At 35.0% G+C, this 14,888-nt stretch overlaps 1 protein-coding gene across 1 annotated transcript; it reads left to right on the top strand.

The window, feature by feature from the left end:
• Window positions 1-444: 444 nt before the first annotated feature.
• Window positions 445-4,554, top strand: exosc3 (exosome component 3). The gene is made up of 4 exons (XM_079892964.1): window positions 445-739; window positions 1,071-1,220; window positions 1,326-1,477; window positions 3,084-4,554. Exons 1-4 carry the CDS (start codon window positions 506-508, stop codon window positions 3,289-3,291), a joined length of 744 nt encoding a protein of 247 aa, XP_079749090.1. The 5' UTR covers window positions 445-505; the 3' UTR covers window positions 3,292-4,554.
• The last annotated feature ends 10,334 nt before the right edge of the window (window positions 4,555-14,888 follow it).

Here is a 14,888-nt window from a genome sequence, read left to right as displayed (position 1 = left end):
TTTCAAACTCTAAACTCCGAGTCACGAATGCTGATACCTTTACATTTCAAATCATTTTGAATAATCAATATAGTTTTAATTGAATTGTTTGTAAATATATTTCCCCCCAAACTGGTTTCATCAGGACAATGTTTTAATTTAGATTTGCTGAGAGACGAGGTGACTGTAAGTTACTCATAATATTTTGTAGGAAAGTGTAGTAAAAACAGGTGATATGACGGACTACGTCAGAAAAACGTATAATTTCCTATTTGATTTCATCAGTAAAATCCTGATTTTTTGTATATACATCCTACTAATATTTTTTTTAGAGAATTATATATGACTTTTTGCTTTATTTGTTCATTCATGCATTCATTCATTCAGGTTTGATGGATTAATAAACCGTTAACTGTTATAAAATAACTTTTTTATTTCATTTATTAACTTTTATTTTGGAAATAACAAGAGTCCTTCTCGATGCCGGAAGTACACAAACACTGGGCGCTCACGTTGCTTTTCTGCAATGGACACCGTACATGCTCGTTTCAAAGAGAAAATCGGTGAAGTACTTTTACCTGGAGATGTGTTTTCATTCAGATTGCCTGAGGATGGAGAGGGTGATGCTAATATCAAACCCGAAAAAATAATATGCGGTCCAGGGCTCCGGAGAAACGGAGAGGAAGTTCGAGTGTGTAAAAGTGGAATTTTGCGGCATAAACAGCCAAATCTGTACTGGATAGACTCTCAGCAGAGACGGGTGAGGAACTGGACTCACACACCAATAACCTTTTGTGCACTTATTATTTTAAGTTGGCTAAGGTTTGTTCTGCTTTAGGACAGTACTGGAAATTGAGACATTTTGTAATTTCTCTCTTTATTTTTTCAACAAATGCCCAATGATCATGATCATGCATTGCATTACGTGTGTGTGTGTGTATGAGAGAGAGAGAGACAAACAAAAATAAATAAATCTGGCCCAAATTAAGCTGTCACACAGTAGGAGCTAACTAGATTTGAACCAACTAATTTAGTATTATTCATCTGTCATCTGGTTTGTACATCCTCAAGCTGATCCTTATTTCTTCCAGTATGTACCAGCCAAGGGTGAAAGTGTGATTGGCATTGTGACTGCAAAGTCTGGAGATATCTTTAAAGTGGACGTGGGAGGAAGTGAGCAAGCATCTCTCTCGTACCTTGCATTCGAGGGAGCTACCAAGAGGAACAGGCCTAATGTGCAGGTACTTGCTTATATGAACACTCTTACACCCCACTCAAAGTAATAATTCACACTGTTTACATTGCGTTATGATTGTACACACTGATAATGTGACTTTGTTCTGCAGGTTGGAGATCTGGTGTACAGCCAGTTCACAATTGCAAACAAGGATATGGAACCCGAGCTGGTGTGTATAGACAGCTGTGGCAGGGCCAACGGGATGGGGGTGTTTGGAGCTGATGGGCTGCTCTTTAAAGTATCTCTGGGACTAGTGCGCAGGTTTGTGATTTGTCCATGTAATACAGCTTTGTGATCTATACACTTCCAAGCTTAGCTTACTTAAAGTCGGAAGTTGCGATAGTTCTTTCCCATTTTGATGTACAGTACAGGTCAAAAGTTTGGAAACATTACTATTTTTAATGTTTTTGAAAGAAGTTTCTTCTGCTCATCAAGCCTGCATTTATTTGATCAAAAATACAGAAAAAAATGTAATATTGTGAATGATATATTATTACAATTTAGAATAATTGGTTTTCAATTTATTATACTTTAAATTATCATTTATTTCTGTGATGCAAAGCTGAATTTTCAGGATCATTACTCCAGTCTATCACATGATCCTTTAGAAATCATTCTAATATGATGATTCATTATCAAAGTTGGAAACAGTTCTGCTGCTTAATATTTTTTCATAACCTGTGATACTTTTTTAGGATACTTTGATGAATAAAAAAAAAAAAAAGCAGCAAATTTTTTAAAAGTAGAAATCTTTTGTAACAACAATATACACTATTGGTCAGTAATTTGGGGTCAGTAATTTTTTTCTTTCTTTTTTTGAAATAAATCAATACTTTTATTCAACAAGGATGTGTTAAATTGATAAAAAGTAATAGTAAAGAAGATTTATATTATTAGAAAATATTTTTTTATTATGAATAAATGCAGTTCTTTTTAACCTTTTATTCATCAAATATATTAGGCAGCAGAACTGTTTCCAACACTCATAATAAATCAGAATATTAGAATGATTTCTAAAGGATCATGTGATAGACTGGATGTCACATGTGACACTGAAGACTGGAGTAATGATGCTGAAAATTCAGCTTTGCATCACAGGAATAAATTATTTTTTAAAGTATATTCAAATAGAAAACTATTATTTTAAGTTGTAATAATATTTCACAATATTACTGTTTTTTTCTGTATTTTTGATCAAATAAACGCAGCCTTGATAAGCATTAGAGACTTCTTTCAAAAATATAAAAAAAACGTAATGTTTCCAAACTTTTGACCTGTACTGTATATCTGAGTGAAACGGCTTCTCAAACAGAAAAAAATGTATTTGATTTAGTCCATTGGTTGTATGGTTGTGGTTTGCTATTGCTATGATCACATGTGAGTGGCCCTCACGCCAGTAAACACGTCATCAGAGAAGAGAAGAGATGTTGCTGCAAGAAAGAAGGGAAAAAAATGTATTAAAGATTATGAGGGCACATGAATCCATTTAATAAATATAATAATTAACACTGATATTATTTCATAACATTTAATGTACAACACTGAGCTGCAAATTGTATCTGCCCCTATTTAAATAGCATATAACTACTATTTACACTTACTGTAAAGAAAATACTGGTATTTTACTCGGTGTAAATAGAATCTATTGCTAAGAAAATATCCTATTTTCACTTGGTGTTAAGAATCTAGTTGCTATTTACACTTAGTTTAAATAGCATTTATCGTGATTGTGCAAATAACCGCTGTCTAAAAAAATGACATGCTCTGATAAATCGCTTAATAAATTCTCCATAAAAACAAGAATTGTCCATTTTGATTTCATGGTTAATTAAAAAGCTAAAAAAAAATTGTTTTTTCTTCCCATCAGACTTTTGACTCCTCAGAGTGAAATAGTGAAGGACCTGGAGAAGATTTTCCCCTTTGAGCTGGTTGTTGGAATGAATGGCAGAGTGTGGGTGAAAGCAAAGACAGTTCAGCAGACGCTGATAGTGGCCAATCTTCTGGAGACATGCGAGAACATGACCTCTCAACAGAGACAGACACTATTCAGGAGAGTGGCAGAAGGCTCCCTCTAGAGGACATGTGAAAGATCACTTTTCCCAGAACTGGTGCCACACATGCTCAAAGGGTTAGTTCACCCAAAAATTAAAATTCTGTCATCCTGAATGAGTTTCTTTCTTCCTTTGAACACAAAAGAAGATATTTTGAAGAATTTTGGAAACCAGACAGTTGATGGTAGCCATTGACTTCCACAGTAGGAAAAAAAAAATCCCATGGAAGTCAATGGCTAATGTTAACTGTCTGGTTACCAACATTCTTCAAAATATCTTCTTTTGAGTTCAACAGAAGAAAGAAAGTCATACAGGTTTAGAACAACATGAGGGTGAGTAAAATGATGACAGAATTAAAAATTTTGGGGTGAACTATCCCTTTAAAGTACCCGTCATCATTTTTTAAGATGAACATTGGGTAAAGCCTCTGAAAATGTTCAAAATAATAGAGCCCATAATGGAAATCTGTCCAGTTTTGAAGACCAAACAAGTGACTTTGGATATTGGAGTGTTCACCCTGTCTGTCCACCATAGAGGAGAAGTCATCATTTCTCTCAAAACAAATATTTTTGCTTTTATTTCTGAATTTTTTTTTTTTATAGTTTAAAAATAATAAAACCTTGGTGAAGCAGTTAATGAAAACTGTTTTTTGTAGTGATTAAAAAAGTCTTCATGATTTCTGTCTGTTTCTTCATGTCCAGAAGGGGGCACTTGTTCTACAATTTCTTTAGCTGGCTTGCGTTTTTAAAAGTTGCTGATGATTTACTGGTAGTTGCAGGAAATTACATGATGTTTGTACAACTGTAACCAGCGTCATTTTATATCCAGTTATCCCTTGATCCCTTTATTCACAGGCGGATTGAACATTAACAATTACTCTACAGCAAGGCTATTGTCTCAGTGATATTTCAGTGATACATTTGAAGGCTAGATCTGTACTGTGTTTATTGCATCAGCATTTAAAACACAATTATATAAAAGACAAAAGTCCCCAAACTGTTTTCAAATGTTTTTTTTTAACCCCTTTCACGTTTTATTTGATCAGAAATAGTGAAATATTACGACTTATAGGAACTGCTTTCTATTTGAATATATTTTAAAATGTAATTTATTCCTGTGATGTTAAAGCTGAATTTTCATCATCATTACTCCAGTCTTCAGTGTCACACAATCCTTCAGAAATCATTCCAATATGCTGATATGGTGCTTTTGTGGAAACCAATACCCTTTTTTCAGGGTAAATAGAACATTTAGCGTTCATATGAAATAAAAAATGTTTCAATGTAGAAGTATTTACTGTCACTTAGTTTAATGTATCCTTGCTGAATAGAAGTATTTGTTTCTTCTCTCACATTTTATCTGCAGCATCTGTCACTTTCAGTGACATTTTACCTCAAAATTCTGATTAATTCCTGACCCTGACTGCACATTATTAAACCTATAACATGACTTTTTGCCAAATATATAAATAAAGGGACTTTTTTTTATTTTATTTAATGGTCAATGGTCAGTAGTTTAGAGGTCAATATACAAATATATTTGACTGCAGGATGCCACAATATTCCAGAGAGCAGAGAGTGTAATAATGCTTATTTAGACAAGCATTTATGGTTTGATTAGGAGGGAAGAACTGATGGAGCAACACAGCCAGATGCTTATTGAATCTGGCCATGTAAACTTTGAGAGCCCATGGGCTCTGAGTTTCAGGTCTCGTAAATGAATCTGTAATGTGCTGATCAACATGGAAAGATGTGTCTGGGCACGTTTTCCTCATTGGTTGACTGATTTATGCAGACGAGCTTCCAAGGCATTACCAGGGGCATGGAAGATTTTAGTCACTGCAAGAACAATGTATTTGAGCTTTGATTCTACTAGAACACAAATCTGACTCGCATTAGATGTGCAAAGGCTGTAGGCTTCTGGTTTGTAAAATAAGTTTGACCTGATCTGCAGATATTTGATGCATGACGCATTTTCATGTCTTTACCGAACATGGAAAAGTATGTGATTAATGTCTGAAAGCTTTCTGTTCATTAGCCCACAGCAGGAGAAATATGTTCTTTGTATTGTTTAAGCCAGGGGTGCAACAATACCTGACTTCAACCCTGGCTAACCATACCTGAACCAGATAATCAAGTTTATCAGACTTATTTGAAAACTACATTTGGTGCAGTTTCGGTGGCCATCCTGGTTTTGTCAATTGTTGCTTCTTGAAAAGCAGATTTTGACTGGTTTATGTGGATGATTAAAGCCAAGGTGTATGTGTTTTATGCTGCAGGCATTTTACGTACAGGTTCTGCAAATTCCTTCCCACACTAAAGTATTTGTGGGTCCAAAATGAACCTGTTTAGACGAGCACTTCTTGAATTCCTCTCACTTCATGAATCAAAACACTGAGTGTGGCAGGTGGGCTTTCTTTGCTTTCAAATGTAAAGAAAGGCTATGACATGCAAAAGGTCTTGCTTTCATACAAATTCACTTGACAGTCAAATGAAAGCTGAAATAGAGATTTGCATAATAGGAAACATTGACGAATTTAAAGGGATTTGTTCACCAAAAATGTCAATTCTGTCTAGCCTGCCTTACTCCAAACTGTATTTTTTTTTTCTTTTCTGTATAAAGCAAGACAAGTTAAAATTTATTGACCATTAGGCTACTTTCCTGCAAGTGTCTTACAAATAATGGAAACTGAAATAAAATGACATATAATAATACACATATTCTGATATTTTACAGTAAATACCTTAAAAAATGTGTTTTCCTCAATCAGAGGAAGCAACATTTTTAATAAACAGCCAATGTAGCAATTCTATTCTTTTGATGTAAATTTAGTAAAATACAATAAAAAACAAATCTAGCCGTTTTCTGCAACGTTTTTTTATATAATTAAAATAATAATGATTTTTTATTCATCTGCACCGATACAAAAGCTTCACACAAAGACTTCTGTAAACATTTTTTTTGAGTGACAATAAAAAAACAATCTTTGAAATCAATTGAGTTTTGAATCAATTCACTGAAATGGACGACGGATTGACGCAAAAGTTACAAAAATAAATTAGTTTTGTTACTTAAATGTAAAAATTGCTTATACATGTCCTCATATATCCGAGCACATGGAAGAAACAATAAGTATAATGACACAGTCTTTAGGGAACTGAATAACCAAATAAAAATCATTGCAATATTGTAATTGTAATGTAATTGTAATCCTATAGTCACCAAAGGCATCATGATAAGGCATACTGTATTGTGAATACTTTGAAAAGAGAGTAATGTGTTTTTAGATTTTGACTTTCTTCTAAATAACTTTTGTTGTCCACGAAAAATAAAACTGCATTCGAGTTTCAAGCGAGGGATTTTGAATTTTTTGGTGCACTATCGTTTTAAAATGATTCTCTCCTCTCATCTCGGATCATTGAATATCACATATTAATCCAGGGAAATAGTCAGATGTGCAGGACGCTTCAGGCTAGGTGAGAGAGTGCAAACATTTCTCTCTTTCTCCATCTGCCACTGTCTTTTGCGTCTGCATATTCCATGAATGTGCATTTAACGCTTCTCCAGGGGCCTGAGCCCATGAGCAGCTCTGAATCATGGGCCGTGCGCTCGGTGCCAAAAATAATAATCCCTGCCGAGGAAAGAGTATTAGCCAAACACTCTCTCGCAAGCAGAGAAAACGCTGCTAAACCTTAAATAACAAACACAAGCTTGACACTGACGACCCTGTTGTCTGAGTGGACACAATGGCTCTGGTGGCTTTCTATGCACATATTCTGAATATTGACCTTTAGCACGTCACAATCACATTTCATTATCATTAGTTTGATGTTAGTCATTATTTAACGACAGGAAACCTCCCTGTTCCCTTAAAAGTGTACTAAGATTGCACAATATATGCTGTAAGAGCCTGAATAAGGCTGTTAACTGGCTGAATATTCTCCCTTCGCTGTGAAAAGCTTTCGTCATGCTCTCGCTGGACATTTGCCTGTGCAGAGCTGCAGCTGTCCAGCCTCAGTTGTGGTCATATGCTTCCCAGAATCCTCTTCCTCATCTCTCTCAAAGCTCTTCGTTACCTCCTCCACCTCCTCCACCTCCTCACCTCCCTGCTTGCCAGAATCTTCCACATTCATCTGAATACTTACCCTAAAGTGCAAACAGATGTCCCTCAACAAATTGGATGCATCTCTGCTTCTCATTAGCTCTTACAAGGTTGGCTGGATCAAAGTCGGTTTGGCCTCTGTATTTACTGTACATAAACACATAGCAAATCTGAACATGGAAAATGATGTGGATTGGATGGTTGGGCACAAACCCTGAAATTTTCATACTCACTTTTACATACACAGCCCTTGGTTATTTTGCCCTGAGAGTATGATTTAGTTAGATAAATCGATGATATACTAGCCTAATGTATATGAAAACATCATAATTTCTCTCTCTACCTCCCTAACAACTCCAGATGTCACAAAACAGCAAGTGACTAAACATAGAAACAAAAGCAAGAATAAAACAACGAACGAGAAAACAGTGTAAAATGCAACCGTATTAATCTGTGTTCATTAACTATTATTAATTATTCATGCCCTATGCATGGCATGATGGGAACACTAGTATCAGAAAGTAGAATAGGTTTTATACTTCATTTTATAACTTTGAAACTTACTCAAAGAATAATTGTAAACATAAACAATTCCAAGTAAATACTTAGAATTTCAAGCTTTGGTTTCTACACGCTTGAATTAAGTATAGCCTACTAATATAGAATTTACTTTTTTATATTCTTGCCTGAACTAACTTATTTAATGTAGAAATAAAAAAATAAAAATAAATAAAAATAAAAATAATTCTGTAGCATTTACTTCAACACAGAATAATTTTTAGGCAGTGGCTATTGCAATAAGTGCAAATAGCAATAGATGCTATATGTACACTAAGTGCAAAGAGCACATAGCAATAGCTGCTATTTACACTATAAGTTTAAATAGCAATAGAATATATTTACACTAAGTGAAAATATATATTTGGGCAATAGGCTAAGTGTAAATAGTAGTTAGATGCGATTTATAAATATAAATAGTGGCAGATCCTATTTGCACCTCAGTGTTGTTGTATATTAAAACGGTATGCAATAATAGCATAGAACGTAAATTATTATATTTATTACATTTATTTAATTCAAAGATTTTCTTCCTAAACCTCTCCAAACTGATATTCGATGGGAAAAGGAAGAAGAGTGAGTTCGGCAAAAGGTGGATTCGAACTCCAGTCAGTATGGCATCAAAAGGTAATGCCACCCCACCCCCACTACTGCTTGAATCAGACCGGTTTCATTTGTCATTTTCAAACTGACAATGGTGTCGGAGTTAGTGTAAATAACCTCTGCCAACACTGCGCTGGTATTTCATTTTGTTTAATTCGACTGTGTTGGTTTTGGAATTGTCTGTGTGTTTTATACGAATGATATTATTTTGGTTCTTAAAGCTGTCCTTGAGTTTGGGAAGCGTGTTATACATAAAACATTGTTACTGGTCTGGTTTGTTGGACTCAAGTGTTGACAGAGGTGACACAGTATGTTGATTTTTCCTTCCTGGTGCTCTGCTAGGTATTTGTGGCTAAAACTTCCCTGTTGAATTTCTGTTCCCTGAACCGGGACTTCGCCTGCTTGGAATTCAGACAGGACATGTGGTCTCAGAGGCCTCCGTATTTTAGGACATGTCAGCCAGGTGGGTCGGTTTCCTGCAGCAGGCGCTCAAGGTCACCTCAATCCCACACAGGAAAAAGAAAGGCCTACTCATAGTCTGTTTATATCAGCATTAATATAGCCGAGTTCATTATAAATCTCAGGAACGTTAACACGTTGCCAGCTAACTTGATTATATGCCATGCAACCTTAATTTTCAGGACTGCTGTTTTACGTGTGGAAAACTCGACTGTGTCTAATGCCAGAGCAATTCAAATTCATAGTCTGAACAAATTTAAACAATTCTCAGACATTTAATAAAGGCAACAATGCATTATGTAAAGTATCAACGCTATCTCACGACCAATTCGTACGAGTGATAAAAATGTGGCAAATTCGTACCTCACTCGTACGAATTTGTACGATTGTCTAAACCCACGTGATGGGTAGGTTTAGGGGTGGGGTCAGTATGAATTCATACGAATTGCGCAATTCGTAAAATATACGATTTAGCAAAAATCGTACTAATTCGTATACGAGCAGGCACGGCGTTATGGGTGGGCCTGATGGGCCTAGGCCCACCCACTTTTTAACAGGCCCACCCAAAACTTTTCTTCAAAAAGAAAAAAACTTTTAATATATTCTAAGTTTGTCAAGAATTATAAAAAAATACAATAAGCTCATCATTTGTGCTTAAAATAGTCTAAATGTTTAGTTTTAAAAACAATTTTAAAAAGCTGTTATCTATTTTGATGTTTCTGCGCAAGTTCAGCAGACAGTGGTTCGGGTTTGTTCCGATCAGAGCTCGTGAGCGGAGAGCGCATTTCTGAATATTCCGCACCGCTCGCTCATTCCGCAGGGTCGCTCGCTCAACCCAGAATTGCCTGCTGCCTGGCTCGAAAATATGCGGAATATGGGCTGCCTCCGACTAATTTTTTTTTCTAGTCGACTAGTAGTTTTTCATATAAAGCCATTCGTGGACAAATCGTATATTATTTTAATTACTTAAACAGGATATGAGCGTTTACGTAATATAGCCGCACTCAAGCGCACGACCGCACATAAAGCTTGCCACAAAGAACCGGTAAAAGTAATGATTATGAATGTGTCTAAAATAGCAAGGAGACATTTAATTGTTTATTAATAAACTGGTGTTTTCTGTGTCGCTGCAAAGATGAAGTTGACGATGCGGACTCGCCATGAACGCCAGAGATGGATTGGAGATGGATGGAGATATGGATTACATAATCAGAGAGTAGCCTATTTCTTTTGGTTTTGAATATTTTCGTTTAAAAGTAGACATTTCAAGCTTTCTATAATAGATAGCCTATATTTCTAAAATCTGTGAGGCACAAGCTGAGTTTCGGCGCCCTCCAGTTCACGTGCAATGCAAGTGATCGTGTTGGTGCCTTATTAGGCTACATTGTCTGCTATATATTTCCTTCTCATTTATTAAATGCAGGTAATTGGTTGATAAAACATTGATCAAAATTAAGATACAATTTATAAAAAACGAAAACCTTTTAAAAAGAGTCTTTCTAAAAAAAAAAAAAAAAAAAAAACTCAATGAAGTGGTCAAAATCATATGGAAGCTTGTTTCCGCCACTGAATAAAACATTTTAAAAGATAATTGCGACTTTTTATCTCACAATTGCGAGTTTATATCACGCAATTCTGACTTTATTTCTCAGAATTGCGAGATATAAAGTCAGAATTCTGACTTTTTTCTCGCAATTGCGACTTTATATCACGCAATTCTGACTTTAACACATAATTGCGAGTTTATATCTCGCAATTCTGACATCTTTTCTCAGAATTGTGAGATATAAACTCACAATTGTGAGATATAAAGTCCAATTCTAAGGGGGGGAAAAAAGACGGACTTTTTTTTTTTTTTTTTTACCTCAGAATATAGTTTATATCTCACAATTCTGACTTTATAACACGCAATTGCGACTTTATATCATGCAATTCTGACTTTATATCTCCCAATTGCGTATTATAAAGTCAGAATTGCGTGATATAAAGTTGCAATTGCGAGAAAAAAAGTCAGAATTCTGACTTTATAAGACGCAATTGCGACTTTATTTCACGCAATTCTGACTTTATATCTCGCAATTCTGACTTTATAACACGCAATTGCGACTTTATTTCACGCAATTCTGACTTTATATCTCGCAATTCTGACTTTATAACACGCAATTGCGACTTTATTTCACGCAATTCTGACTTTATACCTCGCAATTCTGAGAAATAAAGTCAGAATTGCGAGATGTAAACTCGCAATTGTGAGATAAAAAGTCGCAATTATCTTTTTTTTATTATTAGTTTGTGGCGGAAACAAGCTTCCATAAAATCATGTCTTACCCACTCCATGTCATATCTTTCTCGGGGCGACCAGCGCCGTTGCTCGGAGGGCGCCAGCGCCTCTGCCTCGCGAGTGGATGATAGCCCTGAAGACGCCTAGCAATACCTTTAGTGGTAGCATACCTTTAGTTAAGTTATACCTTAAGAGTCTTCATAGCGCACTAAGAGACAAAGCCAGCTATGATGCGTTATGGAGATTCCAAAGCGCTCTTCTTTGGTCAGAACCATGGAGAGCGATCGCGAATAGTTCTGTACGCACCGAAACTTTTTACAATGCAACAAAATATTCAAAGAGCATCAAGCTATTAAAATCTATATTATGTATACTCACAGATAATATAACAGTATATTAGTCAATAATTTTTATTAGGTTAAACAGTGATTTGATAACGTTTTTAATTTAAAACCCCTTAACGCCCACTGTCGCGAATTTGCAACAAACCCCTTCCATTCAGACTGCAGGCGAGATAGCGTGTGTTTTCCCCCAATGCCTGTTTGTGCACATTCGATACATACCTAGGAACATTTTGCACGCACTGGTTTATCGTAGGAGCGGTCGGAGTGGGAACTACATCCGGTTCACCGAAGCTAATATTTTGTTTTGCAAAATCCGCATATCAAGTGCGCAAATGTGGAGAAATTTCCCAAAATGAGTTAAGTTGTGCTAAGATAAAAATATGTACCAGCTTATTGATTGCTTCTATAGCTATGTTATTCATATAGACTTCATGTGACGAATATTTTTTACGTACTTTGTAGATTTCTGTTTGTAGCAAATTTGCGACATTGGTCCATAACGGCTGGATTGGGCTAATGGCTACATATTATAATAATGCTGTATTTAGATGGTTTCAGCCAAAAAATATATATATTTTTTTTTTTCACAAAAAAATAGCATGTTAGGATATAACACTATAAGAATATATAATGTATGCACTGGAGAAACAAGGAAAGAGTTAAACAGAGTGTAACATGGAATGTATAAAAACTACTGTCAATGTTAGGGAGTAGGAGAGTGTTTTGTTTCTTGCTGTTGTCAAGATTCATTAATTTGTCAAAGTTTATAAGTATAAAGTTTATAAGTTCTAACAACTTTGTGCCATGAATAAAATCTACATTCCTGAGATGGGAAAATGTGTTTTATTAATTTTTCCATTTTGTAAAAAATTACCCTAAATGCCCACTGTCGCAAATTTGCAACATACCGAAATTACCCTAAATGCCTGTTGTCGCAAATTTGCAACATACCAAAATTTCTATTTATTTGTTGTGCAAAAGTGAAATGGATAATCTCAACATTATTTACCATCTACTTAAAGTCAAAAACACACAGAATTTTTTTTTTTATATACAGCTTTATAAATTCAGGCGTTAAGGGGTTAAGGCCCACCCACAATTGGTCTGGCCCATCCAAAACTGGAATCCTGGCGCCGTGCCTGTATACGAGTGAGGTCGTATGAATTCGTACGAATTAGCCACCTCATAGAATTCGTACGAATTGCCGTGACACGCTTAAGTTCGCAAGGCAGCTGTGTTTTTAGCCAACACTGAGGAGGAGTGACTGCATCAAAACAGCTCTTGTGGAGGAAAAGATCCTTTTTCTTTTTGGACCAGACCAAAATACAAATCGAGTTAAAGCTTGGCAATTCTGAGAATGTATGTTAGAGACATTTGATAAAACACTACAGAAGTGTCCTGCCTTAAAGTTTACTTGTGTTTATCACTTATTACAAAAAAGGACTTTGACTAAATATTTGGGCTTTCAAGTACACGACATCACATACTAACATATAAATTTCCCAGAGATTATTCTGAAAAACACAGTTAAATCAAACTTAGTAGCCATCTAACTACAAATCTTCAACTGAATGAATCTTCACAGCAATAAAATCAGGCATTTAGAGTCACAAGCAGCAGACAACATAAATTATACTCTCCCTCCAAATCAACACAGCTGTGTATAAAAGTCACCAGTGCAATCTGATTGGTGCAGAAGCAAAGACGTGGAGATGAATCTCAAGTAAACTGGTTTTAGACAGGTTTCTAGCCTTATCGGGATAAAGATCTAATTCAAACATAAAGTAAACTAGGGTGCGGTAACATGACAACAATGTATTAAACGGAAAAGTTTTTCCACGTAGTCGACAACAGTGTCAAAATGATCCACGTTCACATGGATCCACGAAAACTGCTAAATAATTATTTACCATCGTCAACCATGGCGTTCTTTTCTGTTGAGCAAGGAATCATGTGAGATTTATGTCATTTCCACACAAAGGCTAAAAAAGTGGCTTTAATCTAGTAAAACTTTTTTACTCTAGTAGTTTTGTTATACATAGGCTACTAATATAATACACCAATCCAATAATATACTTCTGGCTGATAGCTAAAATGATGGCTGATATTAAACAGTTACGCTGTTTAATAATCGTTTTTCAAATCAATAATATTGCACTTATTTTTTAGTATTTGGCAAAACTTAATGCTGTTTTTTATTTAATTTAAATATTCTTTTATTTTATTTGATCAGACCAAGGTACATGGAAAGTATTCAAATTGCACTATTTTTAAACAGCATTCATACTAATGTTCATATGTATTTGGCTTCTTTAAACTATTTTTAAATAATAAATAACTTTCAAAACCTGCATAAGGAAGTGTATACTATAAATAAGTTTCCCTGAAATTATTTGCTTTCTATATAAGCAAGCAGACTAGTACAGATCACAAAAAAACCAAGACAAACACACACACACACACACACACACACACGACAACAACAACAACAAAAATTATTAAAAACGCTCTATTATGCTGCCAGGCCAGTGGTTGGCGATGTCACTGTGTAAAAAAAAAAATATATATATATTTTTTTTTAGAAAATAAAAAACACTGAACACATAATATGCATCCACATGACGTCACCGTTTTCACAAATTCAACAAAATTTCACAAAAACTTGTGTTTCTAAGGACAAGCTGCTCCATCAGACGCCATTATTCTTTCATTCAGTTTTGCTGTGTGCTCACTCTACACATGTATTATATGACTTTTTGAAAGGTCAACAATGTCATCCACACACACCTGTTTGAACTCTTGATGTACGCATCATTATTATAAAACGGCCTGTTTGTTAATATTACAAAGTAAAACATTAGTGAGCCATAATAGCGAGTTGCCATGTGACTTTAAAATGTCATTAACACAATTTATTTTGTACATTTTTGCAATTAGATGGGAAGGATTTATATTATTATGTATTATATTACGTATTATAATAATTATGTTCATAATAATTAACCATACAAAATACTACCATTATGTAAAAAGCGCTAATTTTTTTTTAATTTATCAGAATAAACGTAATTAGACTTTTGTGCTTTTTTGTGAATTTTGAAATGTGCTTAATTGTCATTTAGTTTTTTTTTTAATTAAAATTCTTTTGATTTTAGGGTGAAATATGAGCCACATATGTTCTCAACAGGTCACCAGAAGGCCACACTGAGGTTGTTAAAAACATGGACCATTAATCTTGTCTTGCTGGTTTCTGTTCACCGAAGTGACCTAAGAG

The sequence above is a fragment of the Squalius cephalus genome (assembly GCF_949319135.1).
Source record: "Squalius cephalus genome assembly, chromosome: 14".
Classification (NCBI taxonomy): Eukaryota; Metazoa; Chordata; class Actinopteri; order Cypriniformes; family Leuciscidae; genus Squalius; species Squalius cephalus.
The sequence above is the reverse complement of the archived record's forward strand: the minus strand, read 5'-3'. Positions and strand labels throughout refer to the sequence as shown.